At 36.7% G+C, this 17,297-nt stretch overlaps 2 protein-coding genes across 2 annotated transcripts; both read left to right on the plus strand.

Annotated features, from left to right (window-relative positions):
* The first annotated feature begins 1,051 nt into the window (after positions 1–1,051).
* On the plus strand, positions 1,052–5,568 carry LOC311092266 (cytochrome b-c1 complex subunit 6, mitochondrial-like). Its single transcript, XM_084128847.1, has 4 exons — positions 1,052–1,210; positions 1,506–1,544; positions 2,395–2,556; positions 5,267–5,568. Exons 1-4 carry the CDS (start codon positions 1,166–1,168, stop codon positions 5,297–5,299), a joined length of 279 nt encoding a protein of 92 aa, XP_083984973.1. The 5' UTR covers positions 1,052–1,165; the 3' UTR covers positions 5,300–5,568.
* A 1,082-nt stretch (positions 5,569–6,650) lies between these two features.
* On the plus strand, positions 6,651–17,193 carry lrrc41 (leucine rich repeat containing 41). Its single transcript, XM_084128107.1, has 10 exons — positions 6,651–6,814; positions 6,936–7,022; positions 7,521–7,591; positions 8,304–8,988; positions 11,154–11,381; positions 13,812–13,958; positions 14,898–14,996; positions 15,313–15,441; positions 16,719–16,791; positions 16,870–17,193. The coding sequence occupies exons 1-10, from the start codon at positions 6,727–6,729 to the stop codon at positions 17,087–17,089; spliced, it is 1,827 nt and encodes a 608-aa protein (XP_083984233.1). The 5' UTR covers positions 6,651–6,726; the 3' UTR covers positions 17,090–17,193.
* Positions 17,194–17,297: the final 104 nt, after the last annotated feature.

The raw sequence follows: 17,297 nt of genomic DNA on the forward strand, positions 1-17,297 counted from the left end.
AGCTTCCTTTTACTGTTTCTAAAAATTAAGATGCTGTGTTAGTTTGGGCTACGAGGGGGGAGGGGGGCCTCCAAGATTTTGTGCCCAGGGGCCTCTGCTTTCTAAATCCGTGCCTGACTAAACTCCAGACCTCTTTCCATTCAATCTGGTTATACATTGAATTCCTAAATGGTTTGCATTTAGGCCGTGATATTTTTTCTGCATAATGTTTTTATATAAAAGTTATTAAAAAAAAAGTTTTATCTTTAATCTTCACACTGTTAATACTTAACTGAGATAGACTCAGAGGATATGACCTAATAAAAGTTGAATAAGGCAACTAGGAATGGCATCAAATACTATTGCAAACTCTTTAGCAATTACAGGGATCTTATAATAATTAAGGAATTCACAGTAATTAAATAGATGTCTTTTATTCTTAAATAGACTATAACTGTCTCACCAATATTATACCGTTATCACCAGTTTCTGTAGAATAAGGACTTGTTTTTAAACGTAATATATTTGTTGTGGAGAAAAGTTATGTTTTAAAATAAGCATCTGTAATAATAATAATAAAACAACAAACAAACAATGAAAATAAGAAAGCTTTACTGGAACCTTACATCAGAATTACATCTAAAAAAAAATCCATCTTTTTAAAAATCAATTCGGGGAAAATATTCCATAAATACACAACAAATAGTTATGAAATTATGAAATTAAACAAAATAGTGTCCAATTCTGATTGTGGAACATCTAATACAAGAGCTGCATACACTAAACCTGATAACCCTTCAGTTTTGGATAATAATATTCTACCTTTTAATGATAGACTTGGTTCAACTGACGTTCATTCTCCGAGCCAACAGATGGCAGCAAAGCATTTACAATGTAACGCAGATCAACGCTTGTCGTATTTAAATGTGGAAATATGTCATTATTTTACATACGTATCAAGCTAAAAACTACACTTTAATCAATATTAGTGTCGCATACACAATTATACACAAATATTGGTGTTTGCATGACATGAACGCGGTGAACCGGAAGTTGGCAGAGGTGGACGTCTCTCTTTGCAAGAACCTCTTTAAGCTCTTACAACTTCCGGAAAGTGTCACGCTGTCCTCCATAGGCGATTATTACAGTCTACAGAGGGTCACTTCTGGAAAACTGTGCTGAAATCATGGTTTTCGAAGACAAAATGATCATGAACGGAGAGCCAGAGGAGGTATATTAGCATATAGTGTTTTGCTGAGCGGTTTAAATGTAATTTAGGGGGCAAAGGAGCCGCTTTATGTCGAAACGTTCTGGTTTATGTGGCCGAGCCTGATCTATAGGTTGATTATTATGTACATATATACTATTATTGCATGCTTCTGCTGTCTAAACTGTTGCGTGAGATTTTGCCTTAGTCTTTTACGTGTGAACACACTCATTCTAGGTATCCTGTGTATTACTTTTATTTTCATACTATTCATGTGTATATGTACATGTAACCTATTAATATACTTTGTTGTGTTCAGGAGGAGGAAGAAGAAGAAGAAGAGGAGGAGGACATGGTGGTATGTCTCCTATGTATTATATCAACATTTTCTGACCAATATTATATTCCCACATTATGTCCAAATCAATCCATATGAATTTAAAACATATTTACCAATTGCTTTAAAGTGGTTAATGGGTCAATTCCATAAACTTTCACTATTGTGCCCTTGATCAAGACCTCTCAGGTTATCTCAGTAAATGAGTGTACTGTAAGCCACTTTTGAATGAGTTAACTATTATTAATTACAGTCATTTAATTATTCATTTAAAAGAGTGAAATTATTATTTGGAATTTTTTGTCCAGGAAGTTATGTCCAGGTAATTTCACCCCCAAACCAAAATACAACTGCAAGAGTCCATAATGTGTGTGGAAAACATGGCTAAAATCAAAAATAAAATAAAAAAAAACAACAAAATAAAAAAAGCTGATCCTAAAATCTTCACCTTTGAAAAAGTAGCTCCTGTGGATGCCTTTGATTTTGTGTGGATTTCCTCGATCACAGCTGTGCAGTGTTGAGGGTGTTGAGGTTATAGCGCCCTCTATCGTAACTGAAACAAATTTGACATGTATCCGTTTGTGTTCTTGCATACCAAATCCTATTCACTTTGGATATTGAAGTCCCAAGTTCCAGAACATTGTCTCATATCTTATATCAGTCAACCCTTTAGGCTCGTGTCTGGATGATATGCACAATTTACAATTAATCATTTAGCAGACGCTTTTATCCAAAATGACTTTACCAATGAGGAGAGCAATAGAAGCAATCAGACCAACAAGAGGGCAACAGTATACAAGTGCTGTAACAAGTCTCAGTTAGTCCATGCACCAAGTTTGATGAAGAATCTTGTTTGATATGTGCTCTGCAGGACCCTCTAGAGGTCGTGAGGGAGAAGTGTGCGCAGTCGGAGCATTGTGTTCACGCACACGAGCGTCTGGAGGCGTGCGAGTCCCGGGTCGGCTCGCGCTCAGAGACCACAGAAGACTGTACAGAGGAGCTCTTCGACTTCCTACACGCTCGTGACCACTGTGTAAGAGTGCTCGTGGCTGTTGGATGCCATTATTAGCTATGCTTCCGTCCACCTGTTTTTATGTGCATTTTGGGATATCACTAGGGGTGTGCCGGTTTCAGAATTGGTGATGACGGTTATGACGTGAGTCAAATGTGACGGTTCGTAACATAACCGTCGTCCGTGGGGGGGGATTGCGACGTTCGTCTGTTATAGGACAACTTAGTTTGAATAAAATTAATATTTGTGTAGTGTTCAATGTTGTTATCAATAGAGATATGTGGATGGGGTATTATTTCATCCGCAACCGCATCACAAAACTCATCATCCGCACCAACATTTTTTGACCAGATTTCAAAGCCGCACCCGCCCGCCATCCGCTGATTGTTTTGCCCTCTATGGACGATGCAATGCTCTGCTGATGCGAGCTGCAAGAAAGCCCTTGTCTGTTCTAGAAAGTATGCAGCAAAAATATTTAATGCTAATGTATGAGGCATAGCCTACGCTGAGTTTCATTCATTTACGATGAGATGCGCTCTAGTTCAACTTCTCAATGCAATGCAAGTGAACGCGGCGCATCGGAGCCTCGTCACGGTTATTATATTGTCTCCTATATTTGCTTTTTATTTATTAAATACATGCAATTGGTTGATGAAACATTTATTCAAATTAAGATACAATTTGTACAAACGAAATTCGCTTTAAAGAAAGGCTTTCTACAAAACTAAACTTCATTAAGTGGTAAAAACCATCTCTCCCGATTGCAAATGTTCATTGCTAATGTTTATTATTGCAAATGTTTTTCATTTGTTTAATAAATCTCATAATGATGGCACATCACTATATCATAGCTTTTATTTCTATCTCAAATGATTAGCGGTCGGTCAAGGGGTAGCCTATTTGGCAAAGAATCAAAAGTTGGAAACGACGTAAACCATTTATAACACAGACTGTTAACAATTGTTTTTAATTAGTTAACATTTAAACATTCTCTATGATAAAAAATGTTTGTAAAAAATATTTTAATAACACGGTTTTGGCGGTTATAGAGTTGTAATGACGGTGTTCAACTATAACCGTCGGTCTCACGGTTATATACTAACTGTCACACCCCTAGATATCACATTAAAAAAAAAACCGCTGGATGGAAACGGCAAGATGTGCATAAATTCTAAAAACGCTTATAAAAACATATGCGCTCAAACGTGCATAATCTATGATGGAAACACATTTACTAAATAAATATAAACTCAGGTGACTTTGCCTAAGAAGAGGCTATGATTGGATAACTGGACTAACCAGTGGACCAATCGCATCACAGCATCTCAGATGTTGATTTGGTGGCTCTGAAACGCCTGTAAAGTCTGTCATCAGAATGATTTGGTTTAATTCCCTTCCCTCCGTCTTACAAGATTGCGTTCTCAAACACCAGCATCCAAACGCAAGAGAACATGACAGCGTTTATTGTGTTTCGTCTGACGCTCTGAGACGAACTCATTTATGATGGATGAAAAAAGTGTCACAGTTTCTTCCTCAATTGAAGCAACCATTTTTTTTACTGATATTTTGCGCTGATTTTTTTGTCCTCTAGAACACATGGGATAGAATTTATTCGTAAATGTTTTATGTGATACTCCAATTTTGCACATATTTTAAAGGGTTAGTTCACCCAAAAATGAAACTTATCCCATAATTTACTCAACCTCAAGCCATCCTAGGTGTATATGACTTTCTTCTTTCAGCCAAACACAATCAGAGTTATATTAAAAAAAATATTCTGGCTCTTCCAATCTTTATATTGGGAGTGAATGATACCTGAGATTTTGAAGTCCAAAAAAATGGATCAATCCATCATAAAAGTAAGAAAAATATCCATATTTATAACTATAAACTAGAATCACTGGCTTCCGGAGTTCCGGCGGGAGAGTGACCTTTGACCCGACACACATGAAGTATTGATGAACGCGGAAGCACAGAGGATAGAGAATAGAGAGTTTTTAAAGAGAAATGTGGGAGGAGCTTGAGTTTGTTCCCAGATCTATTTGTTTGAACCGTGAGAGGCGTCAAAGCTTACGCTACTCCTACGTCATGCGTCAGGTCAAAGGTCACTCGTCATGCATCGGGTCAGAGGTCGACTGTTACAGGAAGCCAGTGATTATTGTATTTCATACAGTTATAAATATGGATATTTTTCTTACAAAAACGCATGGCTTCGCTTCAGAAGGCCTTTATTATCCCCCTGGAGTCGTATGGCTTCAAAATCTCAGGTATCATTCACTCCCGTTATAAAGCTGGGAAGAGCCGGGATTTAAAAAAAATATATAACTCAGATTGTAATCGTCTGAAAGAAGAGTCATATACACCTAGGATGGTTTGAGGGTGAGTACAAAAAGAACATTTTTGGGAGAACTATCCCTTTAAATTCACAACTGAGGGTCGAAACACAGCTAATGATTGGTAGAGAGGTTTAGATGATGCATTTAGCATTTAAGAAAGAGTCTTTTCTTTTCAAATTACAGTCACACACAGAGTAAGTTTACCAAAAATGCTACATCTATCATTATTTACTCTTGTTTGTCAGACCTAACCTGAATGCTGCTATTTTGTGTGTGAGAAAATTCTCAAAATCTTCTTTTGTCTGACAGAATTTTTGCTCTTGAATGAACTGTTTAAAATAATTTGTGAACATAATTTTTGATGTAACTTGTTGTTCTGTTCTTGTTTTCTACAGGTGGCCCACAAGGTCTTCCAGTCGGTCAAATAAATGGAGCTGTTTTAGATGGTTGTCTGCTTATAGAAATACAGTGCTCGGTTATTTATAGAATGTGATTTTTGACCCAGATTCAACAATTCCATGTAACTGATTCCTTATTGCCGAGTTGTGACTGAAGTATTAATAACTGTTATGTTTTCTTCTCTCATATGAAATAATGTGTCCTCTGTTGTTGAGATCAGTAAAGAGGAGATGCTGACACATAATTTGGGTTTGTTGCTAATGTCAAATAACACAAAACAATAAAGAACTAAAATCAACTGCTGTATGCAATATTTTTTTGCCAATATAACTTGGTTGTTGGGAGCAAATGTGTTTCGGTGTAAGGAGCGCAGCAGCAAAGAAGCATCAACAGTATAGTACAGTAGACCTGATGAAAATGAAAACAAGCATCAAGGAACTTTATAAATGAACTCGAGTAGTCATAAGTGTTCAAAATAATGTGCTGGTGCTTAAACAGAGAGTGAACATTCAACACTGAATAATCTTGCAGTATGTGTAATTTAGAAACTTAGATAATGCTGCATCACACGCTCTGCTTTGTCATGTATTCACATGCTCTCTTGTGCTTTTGAAGAATCTTACTAACTTATTTAGCAAAACAATAGCAAAGTGTATATAGAATACAATAAGATGCAACTTTTCACACAGGAATTAAATAGAAAGGATGCTACGCTTAATCAAAGGGACATATTTAATGGGACAATTTTAATGAAGAAAATACAACTTTTTTGTTTTATGTAATCAGTGATTTATTGCTTTTGAAGAACCTTTCTTGAGCTGGAGTGTTGGGCGGGACCTACACCACGTGTTCCATACAGCGCGTTTCATTGGCTACAGCAGCGCCCGGAAGTTAGGAGTCGATGTGTTCTTTGCATAGAATTTGAGCGACTAGAATGGAATTCAACATGAAATTATGTTGTTTTAACTGGCGGGACTTAGCAGCCCAAACGTGTCTTTACTGAGAGTTTTTAGTTTGATGGATATAAAGATAATATTCAGATGTAACTTGTTAGAATAATATTCAGTATGTAAACTATAAAAAATATGTTGTCACGTGGTAACTGTTACTTTTCTCAGCGCTAGGCGGTTCGGCCCAATCGCAGTCGTGTGTGATTACTGAAGAAGATTTAAAAAGATATATTATTGTATAGAGCTTCATGGCAGCGACTTTACATTTGCATATCAGCTATTAATTATTTGAATATATTAATTTAAAATATTATACTCTGAAGTGTATAAATATCACAAATACGCGGGGGGAAAGATTAAGATTAAATGCAGTTTATTGAAAAATCCGGTTTTTGAGCAGCCGAGCGCCCCTGGAGGAACAGTAGCTTTCAGTCCCAGACGGAAGCACAACAGTAGAAATGTATCGAGCACGCGCTCGCTTGTAAGAAAACAGTATTTGTGCAAAAATGGGAGTTTCAGATGGAAGTTCGTTGGTGCAAATGTGCATCGTGAAAGTTGCTCAAAACATCGATCTATTAGAAAGAAAGGTTTTGAGTGAGTTTTACTTATAGCAACAATTATTTACTTGTCAATCCCTATTCAAGACGTCATATGTAATTTAAAGGACGTGACCAGTTTGACATTTATAATATTGTTTCTATTTTTCTTTATCTAGATCTGCCTGTCTCTCTCCTGAAAGACTTGCTGCCACATCTCAACATTTACTATCTGGACAGGATTGAAACTGGCGCTGCCTCTAAAGGTACAATAATACATTAATGCATACATATGAATAAAGAGCATCTGATGAATCCCAGTATGTTCTCTGCATATATATATATATATATATATATATATATATATATATATATATATATATATATATATATATATTATGTGTGTGTGTGTATATGAAGGGTTCAGATGCAAAAGCCTCTAAATGCCATCTGAAATTTTCTTCTTGAATGATCATTTTTTATAAAGCTTGTATATTTAAGTTAAGTAATTTCACTTAAATGTCAGTTAATAGGTAATTTGCATTGCCATTTAAGTGAAATTAATGAACTTAAATATACGAGCTTGATAAAAATGATCATTCTAGAAGAAAATTTCAGATGGCACTTAGAGGCTTTTGCATCTGAACTCTTATATATGGTGTAGAAAATGTATTCCTTTGAATTAAAATGTTGAAATACAGGCCATGTTAATGAAATAAAGTCAGGGTGTTAGATTTAATGCTAAAAGCTGATGCTCATTTCAGGAATCTCCACCTCTGTAATTTGGGCAAAAATATGGAGAGATCTGGATCAGACGTGGCGCTGGAGATCGAAGGTTTGTTCTTAATATGATCATCTCTGCTGGATTAAATCATGTGTGATGTGTCAGGTTCCTTATAAGTATAACTTACATGGCCATTAAACCTTTTATTTTATTATATATATATATATAATTATTATTATTTTTTTAAATATATATTCTGAGTTTTTAGAGCAAACTACCAAGTCAGATTCCTCATAAGAGCAATGTACATGGGCAATAAACATTGTGTATTGTTTTATTTTTATTCTGGCTTTGTAGAGCAAACTATGAAGTCAAATTCCTTATGTAGACATTTTTATTTTATTTTATTTTGTTGTGTATTATTTTATTATAATTTTTTAGAGCAAACTACCAAGTGCAATTTATGTAGCCAATAAACCTTTTATTTATTTATTCTTTTATTTTATTTGTGTATTATTTTATTTTTATTTTTGACTGGAAGTCAAAATCTGTATGTGGACCTTTTTGTTTAATTTTTCTGGTTTTTTTTCCTGAGTTTTTAGAGCAAACTACCAAGTCAAGTTCCTTATAAGTGCAACTTACATGGCCAATAATTTGTTATTTTATAAAAAAAATTGTGTATGATTTTTTACATTTATTTATTATGGATAAAAAAAATTCTTATATAGACCTTTTAATTTTATTTTATTCAACCCTCGGTCCCCATGAGACCCGTGTAATGAGCAAGTGTGCTAAACCTGAAATGTGATTCTGTGTTTTTCAGTCAGTGCCGCTCACTCAGGACTGGAAGCAGCGATGTCTGGAAAGGCTCTTTCACATGCTCATGTTCACCCAGGTCAGACGAGCAGGATCGTACCTTTCCAACCTCAGCGATTCCTCCATCCTCTCCATGACCGTGAAGCACGTCAGAGTCCTCTCTCTAAACACCTCATCCAAAAACATCTGCAGGCTCGCATCCGGTGACCTGCGGCCCATCCTGAGCGCCCTTGAAGCGGGAGTGACGTCCCTCAGATTACTGGATGCCAACGCTCTATTCAAACACGGGCGGAAATACGTGTTGTTCATCCTCCACCGGCTCCTGGACCACGGGTCTGTCAGAGAAGTGGTTCTGAGAAGAAGCCCAGATTCATCTTTTCTGCGCTGGCTCATGTCCAGGCACAGGGGTCCTCAGGGGTCATCAGAGACGGCCCACGCCGACGGCCATTGTTCAGTAGAAGATGATGGAGAGCTGGAGGAACCCGCAGCCAAACGTCTCGCTTTAGACGTGGAGGGAAATCCAGAGGTTTTGTGCAGCGAGTTTTTGTCCTTTAGCAGCCCTGCTGACCACTGCCCCAAAGGTCAGATCCAATCGCTTGATTTTGACGTGTCCAAATGTGAAATCCTGACCACGGTGTCGCATATTCTGCCTACATGGTTGTGTCTTCACACACTGCATCTTCACAGTGACTGTAAGTACATGCTGATACTTAAATATGATATCTAGTTTTTCCTACACATCTACACCTATGGACTAGTCAGGTGGAAATATATATATATATATATATATATATATATATATATATATATATATATATATATATTAGGGCTTTATTATTCAAATTATTGAAATATCACAAATGTATATATCGTGATATGCATATCGCAACAGCTTGCAATAACTGGGGTCATGAACAAAAGACAAAGAGAAAATCACTCACTGCTCTTGGCTGAATAACTTTTGTAGCTTTAATAAGAATCAGTACATATTTAATTCATACAGTGAAAACTAAGCTGTGTTTTATTTTTACATTTGATTATTCAGTTTCTGTTGTTAAATAACCCTAATGTAGGATAACCTGAAACCCTAAACCCTGTGGTTTACACTGATGTTAAAATAACACTTCTTATGCTACAGTAAAACACTAATGTTCACTTTCAGAAGTTGTAGAGATGTTTTCTTGTCACAAAAAGAATGTGAAACACATTTATGTACTTCTTACGCACTTCTTATAACATTCGGACCTGGTCCGAAACAGCAGACTTGTAGGCTATTAATAAATAATGGATACATACAAGCAGATGACAAATACGTTATAATAACCGTAATTAAACTACTAAACTATACCTGTTCCATCTCTATACAGCACTCTGACTCTGTAGGCATTATTGTCCGACTCGAAATGAACACCGTTACTGAGAGTTTCTGATATTATCATCATTCCGTGAGAATTGTCCTGAGAGACTGAGCGCGAGCTCGTGAAGCTCCGCCCCCTGGGTCGTCCAGCAGCAGCTTATTTGCATTTAAAGGGCACACACTAAAACAGCGCGTTTTTCTGTGCCCCAAAAAATGACAATTTAAACATGCTGTAAAAAATTATCTGTTGGGTATTTTGAGCTGAAACTTCACATACACACTCTGGGGACATCAGAGACTTATTTTACATCTTGCGAAAAGGGGCATAATACGGGACCTTTAAAGATAATTTAAGGTTATTTTACACACTTTAAGCATTATTGTATCGCATATCGAATATCACATTATTTATAGAGTTATCGCATATCGCAATTTTCTTCAATATCGTGCAGCCCTAATATATATATATATATATATATACACATACATACATATACAGACTACTGCTTAAATGTTTGAGGCCATTAAGGTTTTTTGTTTAAGAAATTAATAATTTTATTCTGCAAGAATGCATTAACTTTATCAAAAGTGACAGTGTAGAAATTTATAATGTTACTAAATACATCCATTTCAAATAAATGCTGTTTTTAACTTTCTTTTCTTCTAAGAATCTTGGGAAAAATGTATCACGGTTTCCACATATATTAAGCAGCACAACTGTTTTCAACATTGATAATAATTATATCATATTAGAATGATTTCTGAAGGATCATGTGACACTGAAGACTGGAGTAATGATGCTGAAAATTCAGCTTTGATCACAGGAATAAATTACAGTTTAAAATATATTAAAATAGAAAACAATTCATTAAAAATTGTACTGTTTTTTTTTGTGTTTTTTTGATCAAATAATTTTTGGTGAGCAGAAGAGACTTTTTTTTCAAAAGCATTTAAAAATCCTACTCTCCCCAAACTTTTAAATACACTTCCCGGCCAGAAAAAAAAAAAGTTGTTGTTTGGCAAATGCTTAAGAGTCTATGATTGAATCATTATTGCAGTGATTATTATGTTTCTAGCATGTTATATGTTTGGCAACAGTTCTTCTAACCCTTATTGATGGAGTGTGTGAGTGAAGTGATAGTGAGTGAATGCAGCAAAATCGCAAACATAAATGGACAACTTTAAAGGCGATTTTCTCAATGTTTCGATTTTTTTGCACCCTCAGATTCCAGATTTTCATAGTAGTTTTATCTCAACCAAATATTGTCCTATCCTAACAAACCGTGCATCAATGGAAAGCTTATTTATTCTGCTTTCATATGAAGTATACATCTCAATTTCATAAAATTGACCCATGTGACTGGTTTTGTGGTCCAGGGTCACATATGTATATATATTTTCTTTTTTCTCTCTCTTTTGCCCTAGTCTGGCCCTAATATGTCCGTCTCTGAATGCAGGATGGTGTGAAGTAAAGCAGTCGCTCTGTGTGTGTCTGTGCAGGGCTCATTCAAGAGGAGGAGATGTCAGTGTTGGTGCAGTCTCTCAGACGCCTGTTCCTGAACCCCCGCTGCTCTCTCACAGATCTCAGTGTAAGTTACGTTTGCGGTCACACACACGTGGTCAGCGTGCTGAGAGCGTGTCCGACTCTCCTGAGCCTTTCTCTGGAGTTCTGCCCTCCTGCCGACAGAAACACACGCGACCAGCAGACGCAGTTCTCTCAAAGCAAAGGTGAGTCAAACTAATCCATATGAATTCTGCAGATGGAGGAGATGTGGATAGGCTCCAGTTTTCATGCATAGATAGATTGAACATCGCTAGTTGATGTTAACTTTTAGCCAACAACCTAGAGGTGGAGTAGATATTATATAAAATCAATGGCAAAAATATTGGATGGCAGAAGAAAGAAATTGGAAATCCAAAAACCAACAACAACAATAATAAAATAAAAATAAAAAAAACTCCCTAAATCTGATCAAAGGCATTTATATAATTTATTTGCCCAGAATTTCTTACAAAATAAATGATCACGCTTTGTTTTGTCAGACAGTAAAATGTTACTGAGCAGGAGCTGAATCAGTGCAGGGCTATTATTGAAAACTAAAACCATAAAAATACATTTTTTGTTACTTGAAATAAAAATAAATACACTATATATATATATATATATATATATATATATATATATATATATATATATATATATATATATATATATATATATATACAGTGAGGAAAATAAGTATTTGAACACCCTGCTATTTTGCAAGTTCTCCCACTTGGAAATCATGGAGGGGTCTGAAATTGTCATCGTAGGTGCATGTCCACTGTGAGAGACATAATCTAAAAAAAAAATTCCAGAAATCAAAATGTATGATTTTTTAACTATTTATTTGTATGATATAGCTGCAAATAAGTATTTGAACACCTGTCTATCAGCTAGAATTCTGACCCTCAAAGACCTGTTAGTCTGCCTTTAAAATGTCCACCTCCACTCCATTTATTATCCTAAATTAGATGCACCTGTTTGAGGTCGTTAGCTGCATAAAGACACCTGTCCACCCCATACAATCAGTAAGAATCCAACTACTAACATGGCCAAGACCAAAGAGCTGTCCAAAGACACTAGAGACAAAATTGTACACCTCCACAAGGCTGGAAAGGGCTACGGGGAAATTGCCAAGCAGCTTGGTGAAAAAAGGTCCACTGTTGGAGCAATCATTAGAAAATGGAAGAAGCTAAACATGACTGTCAATCTCCCTCGGACTGGGGCTCCATGCAAGATCTCACCTCGTGGGGTCTCAATGATCCTAAGAAAGGTGAGAAATCAGCCCAGAACTACACGGGAGGAGCTGGTCAATGACCTGAAAAGAGCTGGGACCACCGTTTCCAAGGTTACTGTTGGTAATACACTAAGACGTCATGGTTTGAAATCATGCATGGCACGGAAGGTTCCCCTGCTTAAACCAGCACATGTCAAGGCCCGTCTTAAGTCTGCCAATGACCATTTGGATGATCCAGAGGAGTCATGGGAGAAAGTCATGTGGTCAGATGAGACCAAAATAGAACTTTTTGGTCATAATTCCACTAAATGTGTTTGGAGGAAGAAGAATGATGAGTACCATCCCAAGAACACCATCCCTACTGTGAAGCATGGGGGTGGTAGCATCATGCTTTGGGGGTGTTTTTCTGCACATGGGACAGGGCGACTGCACTGTATTAAGGAGAGGATGACCGGGGCCATGTATTGCGAGATTTTGGGGAACAACCTCCTTCCCTCAGTTAGAGCATTGAAGATGGGTCGAGGCTGGGTCTTCCAACATGACAATGACCCGAAGCACACAGCCAGGATAACCAAGGAGTGGCTCTGTAAGAAGCATATCAAGGTTCTGGTGTGGCCTAGCCAGTCTCCAGACCTAAACCCAATAGAGAATCTTTGGAGGGAGCTCAAACTCCGTGTTTCTCAGCGACAGCCCAGAAACCTGACTGATCTAGAGAAGATCTGTGTGGAGGAGTGGGCCAAAATCCCTCCTGCAGTGTGTGCAAACCTGGTGAAAAACTACAGGAAACGTTTGACCTCTGTAATTGCAAACAAAGGCTACTGTACCAAATATTAACATTGATTTTCTCAGGTGTTCAGATACTTATTTGCAGCTGTATCATACAAATAAATAGTTAAAAAATCATACATTTTGATTTCTGGAATTTTTTTTTTAGATTATGTCTCTCACAGTGGACATGCACCTACGATGACAATTTCAGACCCCTCCATGATTTCTAAGTGGGAGAACTTGCAAAATAGCAGGGTGTTCAAATACTTATTTTCCTCACTGTATATATATATATTAATTGCCAAAGGCACTTTTTTTCTCTTTTTTTTTTGTATAATTTGATTTACTAAACTAATTAAAAATAATGGAAAAAAGGGGAAAATTACTATTAAGACATATTTTTAAAGACTATTAAAAAGCACAAAAAAACAAACTAAAAATTTGAATGTAAAATAAAAAACTGATTCATAATATTAATAAAACCTATATAAATATCTCAATTATATTAAAAAAACACTGACAGTGTCATCACTGTTAACTGATTGTAACTGAAGATATTTGTTTAATTTGGTCTGTAAGTTTGAGATTGATCAGTAGTGTTGATCCACAGAGCTGTGCCTGGAGAAGCTGTTGGTCAAATCCACCGGCCCGATGTCAGTCAAGTGTTTTCTTCCGGCGCTGACGTGCGCTCCCAAACTCACCAGCCTTCATCTCACAGGAGTACACCTGTCTTCACGCTTTTTTCACACGTTAGCAGGTACAGACATTTACACACGACCTCTACGTCCTTCTGCCACCCTTTAATTAACATGCATAACTCTAAAATACTACAGAAATAATGTTCAAAGAATATACTTAATTGTTAACTAAATGCAATGTTTTCAGACACTGATGCATGTTAATTGCAATTAAATGAAAATGTATTAGAGTTTAAATGGTAACAGTTTTACAAATAGGTCCTGTTACTTTATATTAACATTAGATAATGCATTAACATTTACTAACAATGAGCAATACATTTGTTGCAGTAATGTTAGTTAATAACCGTTCATTGTTAGTTCATGTCAGCTCGGGTTCATAAATAATATTAACAGATACAACTTTTGAGTTTAATAATGTTTTTTGAGTAAATGTCGAAATGAACATGAACTAAGATGAATCTGACTTGTTTAGAAGTGTTTTCACTGTTAGTTCATGTTAACCAGTGTAGTCTTGTATGTCATATCTCAAATAACACTACAGTTAAAATTACAATCAAGTACTTTACTATGTTTGTCAACACATTAAAATAAGTGTAAAACCTTATTTGACATTATTACAAAGTGCATTTTTTAGACGTGTACTTAATAGTTGCTTAGAAGTGGCCTTTTATTTCATTGATATTATAGTAGTTTTTTTGCAGGAATATACTCTTAAGATTTGAAGTACACATTCAATACAATTAAGCGTACTTCTTTTTCACAAAAGCAGAGGCCAAACAAATGTATTTCTGAGGTAATGTTGAAAAATGTCATAATAATGTAGAAATACTTGCCTACTTCTTTAGTTTGACTTGTAATGTTTGAAAATGAATCATGTCAGTGTCGTATTACAAAATGTTTTTCCCGACTAAATGCAATTAAGCTACAAACTAGTTTTGTACAAACACAGTTGATTCATATGTTAACATGATACATGTCTCTTTATCCCCTCATAGAATCGAATCCTTTACTCAAAGTGTTAAACCTGGAAGACGTAAACCTAGCTGACTATCACCGGGAGATTCTTCATTTTCTGGAACATTCTGTGTTAGAAGGTACAGCAATAATGCATAAAAAAAGCTCATAAGAAAAAACTCGAAAAGGCTTTAGAAAAATATAAAAAGTCTTTATTCTTTCATGGCTTAGATTTTAAAAACGGGTGACAAGCAACACCGTGTGCCGTTGAAATCTAAGCCATGAAAGAATATTTTTCTAAAAACGAATTACTCGAGTGCCTTGGATTGTTTTTTCTTGTGAGTGAAACCATCCCAACACCCAAAGAGCAGCGAGATACTGAAGTTGTATCCATTAAAAAGCTAGCCTGAGTCTTGAAACGAATGCCTAACGCTTATGCTGTTGATTGGATCTCAGAGCTGTCCTTGAAAGACTGTCGGCTGCTGGATAAGTGTGCCGTGAAGAAGGACTTCCTGCTGCCGTTCGTCGAAGCGCTGAAAGGGGTCTCGTCCCTCCAGAGCCTGACGCTGGCCCAGAACCGCCTGGGTAAGACTCAACTCGCTCCGTACAGTGTCACTATTATTTTTATTGAATACTTTTATTCAGCAAGGATGCTTTGAATGGATCAAAAGTGACAGTTAAGAGATTTGGAACATTACAAAAGATTCTATTCATCAAAGAATCCTGAAAGAAATGTATCAGTTTCCACAAAAATCTGAAGCCGCACCACTAGTTACAACATTGCTAATAATGGGAATTCTTAAGCAGCAAATCAGCATGATTTCTGAAGGATCATTCTAATATGCAGCTTTGTGTGAGCAACAGACTAAATATGTTGATTGTCTAAGAAGTTATTAAAGGGATGGTTTGGAGTAAAATCAACCTAGGGTCCTTTGCACCATGACCTCGAGCCAAACACCCGCCAGAAGCCTTTTTCCCCGTGGTCGAACATTATTAAAGTTAGAGCTTATTTAGAGATATCAGCCGGATGGCTTAGTGCAGGCGCTAATGGATCCAAGGCTGTATCTCGTAAATTACCCCACTAATAATGCCCAGAATGGTACCAAACTTCTACAGTAGTACAAATAGGTTCTGTACTCATAAAACGAGGCATTGGGAAGTTTGTAAGTACATCAGGAGTTTATTTAAATAACACTTGCCTGATGGCTAATGCTACCGCTAACGTAGAGGTCACTTCCGTGATTTGGGAAAAGTCCTATGCAAAACTCACGCAAGAGTATAAAAACGTTTTGCTGAATTTTGAAAGTGTTATAAATGCTTGTATTTTCAGATCAACACTTAAAAAGTATTTTGAATATCATCCAGTTGTCAATAAATTTCTAAGGAGTGTTAAATTCACTAGCTTTTCCCTTACACTTGTGAGTTTTGCAAAGGACTTTTACAGGCTTTTCCCAAATCACTGAAGTGACCTCGACATCCGGGTTAGCGGTAGCAGTTAGCAGAGTAAACTCCTGATGTACTTACAAACTTTCCAATGCCTTGTTTTATGAGTACAGAACCTATTTGTACTACTGTAGAAGTTTGGTACCATTCTGGGCATTATTAGTGGAGTAATTTACGAGATATAACCTTGGGTCCATTAGCGCCTGCACTAAGCCATTCGGCTGATATCTCTAAATAAGCTCTAACTTTAATAATGTTCAACCAAGGGGAAAAAAGGCTTCTGGCGGGTGTTTGGCTCGAGGTCATGGTGCAAAGGACCCTAGGTTGAAATTACTCCGAACCATCCCTTTAACAAATTTGTGTTTTGTGAAATAATAGGGGGGAAAAAAATACGACCAAACTTGTTTTTCTTTTTCCAGCATCAGGTGTCATAGAGATAGCCAACTTATTCTCAGGATGCCGTCCCAGCAAAATCACAAACTTGGACCTTAGGTAAATACTGGTTTTGTTGCATTCATCTTCCATACATGTTTGTTTACACAATAAACACAATGTTATTCTTTCACACAGCTCAAACTTCATTCTTCCTGCTGAACTTCTGGAGTTTGCACAGCTGCTGGAAACATGCAGGCCAGTTCAGCGACTGACTCTAGACCTGCGCTTTAATCCACTGGATCGTGACCCTGTGGTCAAAGGTCAAACTCTGCGAAAGCTCATCCCGTACTGTAACATATTAACGGATGACTGGGACTCCAGGTCCACCATGGCAGATCACATCAGTGTGATGTGACGAACTCTAATGCTGCCTTTTGAAAGACATTTGAACAAAATCATGCAGATGTGAGTGAGAAACGACCAGCATAAACACCTTGGATATAGTTCACGTTTAATGACACTGATAGGGACAAACATTGAATTTGTTTATAAATGCAAAGAATAAATACAAGGAAGAGAATTGAGAATTACAGTGTACTATCTCCTACAGTTCCCAGATCAGC

This window comes from Abramis brama (assembly GCF_963993115.1).
Source record: "Abramis brama genome assembly, chromosome: 11".
Taxonomy (NCBI): Eukaryota; Metazoa; Chordata; class Actinopteri; order Cypriniformes; family Leuciscidae; genus Abramis; species Abramis brama.